This window comes from Haplochromis burtoni, unplaced genomic scaffold, assembly GCF_018398535.1.
Source record: "Haplochromis burtoni strain Fernald_Lab_line unplaced genomic scaffold, NCSU_Asbu1 Contig_363, whole genome shotgun sequence".
Classification (NCBI taxonomy): Eukaryota; Metazoa; Chordata; class Actinopteri; order Cichliformes; family Cichlidae; genus Haplochromis; species Haplochromis burtoni.
Genome location: NW_024582724.1, coordinates 33,910 through 36,428, shown reverse-complemented (window position 1 = coordinate 36,428; position 2,519 = coordinate 33,910). Strand labels below are relative to the sequence as shown.

At 42.1% G+C, this 2,519-nt stretch overlaps 1 protein-coding gene across 1 annotated transcript in view; it reads left to right on the top strand.

Annotated features, from left to right (window-relative positions):
• rrn3 (RRN3 homolog, RNA polymerase I transcription factor) overlaps positions 1-1,939 on the top strand; it is a 20,493-nt gene extending 18,554 nt beyond the window's left edge. The window contains exon 17 of the mRNA XM_005943083.3: positions 1,585-1,939. Coding sequence (XP_005943145.1) covers positions 1,585-1,734 — 150 coding nt within the window. The 3' untranslated portion in view covers positions 1,735-1,939. The remainder of the gene's footprint in view (positions 1-1,584) is intronic.
• The last annotated feature ends 580 nt before the right edge of the window (positions 1,940-2,519 follow it).

The window sequence follows — 2,519 nt, the reverse complement described above, 5'->3', positions numbered from 1 at the left end:
CTGCCACTGGCAGGGGGAGTGGTGGGGGGAGATAGGCCTCCAAACCTTGGAGGGCCTGAGATGTCCCTGGAGAGGTGGCGTCTGATACTCGACCTGAGAATCCAAAAGAAAATCCAAGCATCTTACCAGTCTTCCTAACCTAAACAAGAGAAAAGGTTTTAAACAATGGTGGTGCCACAAAAGCAGAAATTTCTGATGCACGATGGAAAAGCGTCGCCTGCCAGTCTAGACAGGTCCCAAATTATACTCAGCCCTATTCAGTCTCCAAGCACTGATCAGCTGCCACCTGAAACAACAGACAAAATGAACAGTTACACACCCAGGCGTGGAGGCACACATACCATGCATAAAATTATAACCTGGTTCATAAACTTTTAAAGCACCAATGAACCTAACCCCACTAACAGTGCTAATCATCACACCACTGCGCTTCCCACTGCCTAACATGTAAAAGCAAAATAATGAATAGTTAACTTTTCTCTCTTTTACAGTTTAGAGATGATCAAGTTACATTTATGCTAATATGATAAATGGACTTATGGTTCTTATATAGCGCTTTTCTTTTGTCTACTCTGCTTGAGCACTTATAGCACTTTTTACAACATTTTCACACACATCTCACACACAAGCACTTTTTTTTCAACAGCTAAGGGCTTTTTATCTAACATTCACTCTGAGTTGAACCTATCGAGAGCAACGTGGGTTTAGTATATTGCCCAAGGATACTCGGGCATACAGACTGGAGCAACCTGCGATGGACCACCAAATCTACCACCTCAGCCACAGCCACACTATATATGTCAGATCCACAAACATAAACCCACACCATCATCTTTTCTTTTGTACCATTCTCTGGTGGAACTTTTGTTCACTTGCAGGTGCAGTGAAAGTGCATGCCTCTGACTAGAGAGCACTATCTGCTTCGATCATAACACAAACTGAGATTATATCTCTATAGCCAGCAAGGTGTATTTGCACTGGCACAAGCATAAATTCTTAACAGCATAGAAAATGTAGACATGACAAATACAGGCTTTTAATATTTGTGTGGAAAAGACCTAAAAGCTGAGAGAAAACAATAAAAAGAAACTAATAATAAATGCAGCTAAATTTGTCAAATAGCCAACATGTTAGCTGTTGGGCCTGCTGCACTGTGAAGAGTAGTACCAACAACTACTAGAAACCTGGCTGCACAGTCACAGGAGGCTGCTGTTGCTAGCAGTTGGAGGACCTGCTCAGGAGGTAGAGCAGGTCGTCTACTGATCAGATGGTTGGTGGTTCGATCCCTGGCTCCCCCCAATCTGCATGCCAAATATCTTTCATATTAACCCATTGCAGTAAGAATCTGTGTGAATGGTAGTTAGGGAGCACTTAAAAGCATAGAAGAAAGTCCTTGTGTGAATGGGTGAATGTGACATGTTGTATAGAGCGCTTTGAGTACTCCAGGAGAGTAGAAAAGCACTATATAAGAACTCAATACTGTTCCCCCTCAGACTGCAACCAACTGCAAGGGGAAATATTAAAACTCATGAGAACATTAAAATTTAAATGCCTGACTGTGATTGTTCATTCTGTGTGTTTCAGGGCTCGAAGGAGGATGAGGATGACTTCCTATGTGGAGAGACGCCTCAAGCCGAGGGCATTGTGGGACTGACGCCCAACTCCTATGATTCAAATTTCCACAGTCCAAGCAGCTTAGGCTCACCACCCAACACCCTCCAGAGGCCATTTTAGTTTCATTTGTATGGCATGTACTAGTAAGGGCTGTTGAATTCTTCAAGTTGTGAAGAAAGACAGCAGATCCTGTACCATATGATGCTTTTATAAGCTCCAACCACAGTCTGAAGAACACCAGCCCAGGACAACATGGTTGTGACTGAAGCCCTTTTTAGATCTGGGATAACATTATTTTATTAAAGTGACAGAATTCAGACATTGATCAGTTTTATGTTAATGTTCTTCACCACCCACAAATACTTATGGTAGTGACAGAGAGTGTGCACCAGTACTAAAATGTTCTCTCCAACCTTGTTAGTTTGTTTAGGTGTGTGTCTGTGTCTCCGTGCGTGCGTGCATGAGTGAGTGAATCTTTTCAATTGGGAAAATGCATGACGCTGCAAGTTAAAGCAGACTTAGTAAGATACCATTGTGTACAGGTTATTTATGTTTAGTCATTTTCAAGCAACCAATAAATGAACTGCGACTTATGCAGCACTTTTCTACTCTATTTGAGCACTCAAAGCACTTTTGTTACTACAAGCCTTATTCACACAAACACTTTGTGATATTCCTGATCTCTTTTAACCTAAAATTCTCATACTGACAGTCCAACGCATGGATCGGGGAAATTCAGGATTCAGTATCTTGCCCAGTGAGAGTGAAGTTGGCCCCCCCACCTTCTTCAAATCCAACAAAAGTGGTATCAAAAGTTTGTGGTGGTTTGTGCCACTTTCATTTTAAAGATATTAAAGAAAATTTACAGAGGTCATCGGAGGTCAAGCAGCCCCCCCATTACCCAA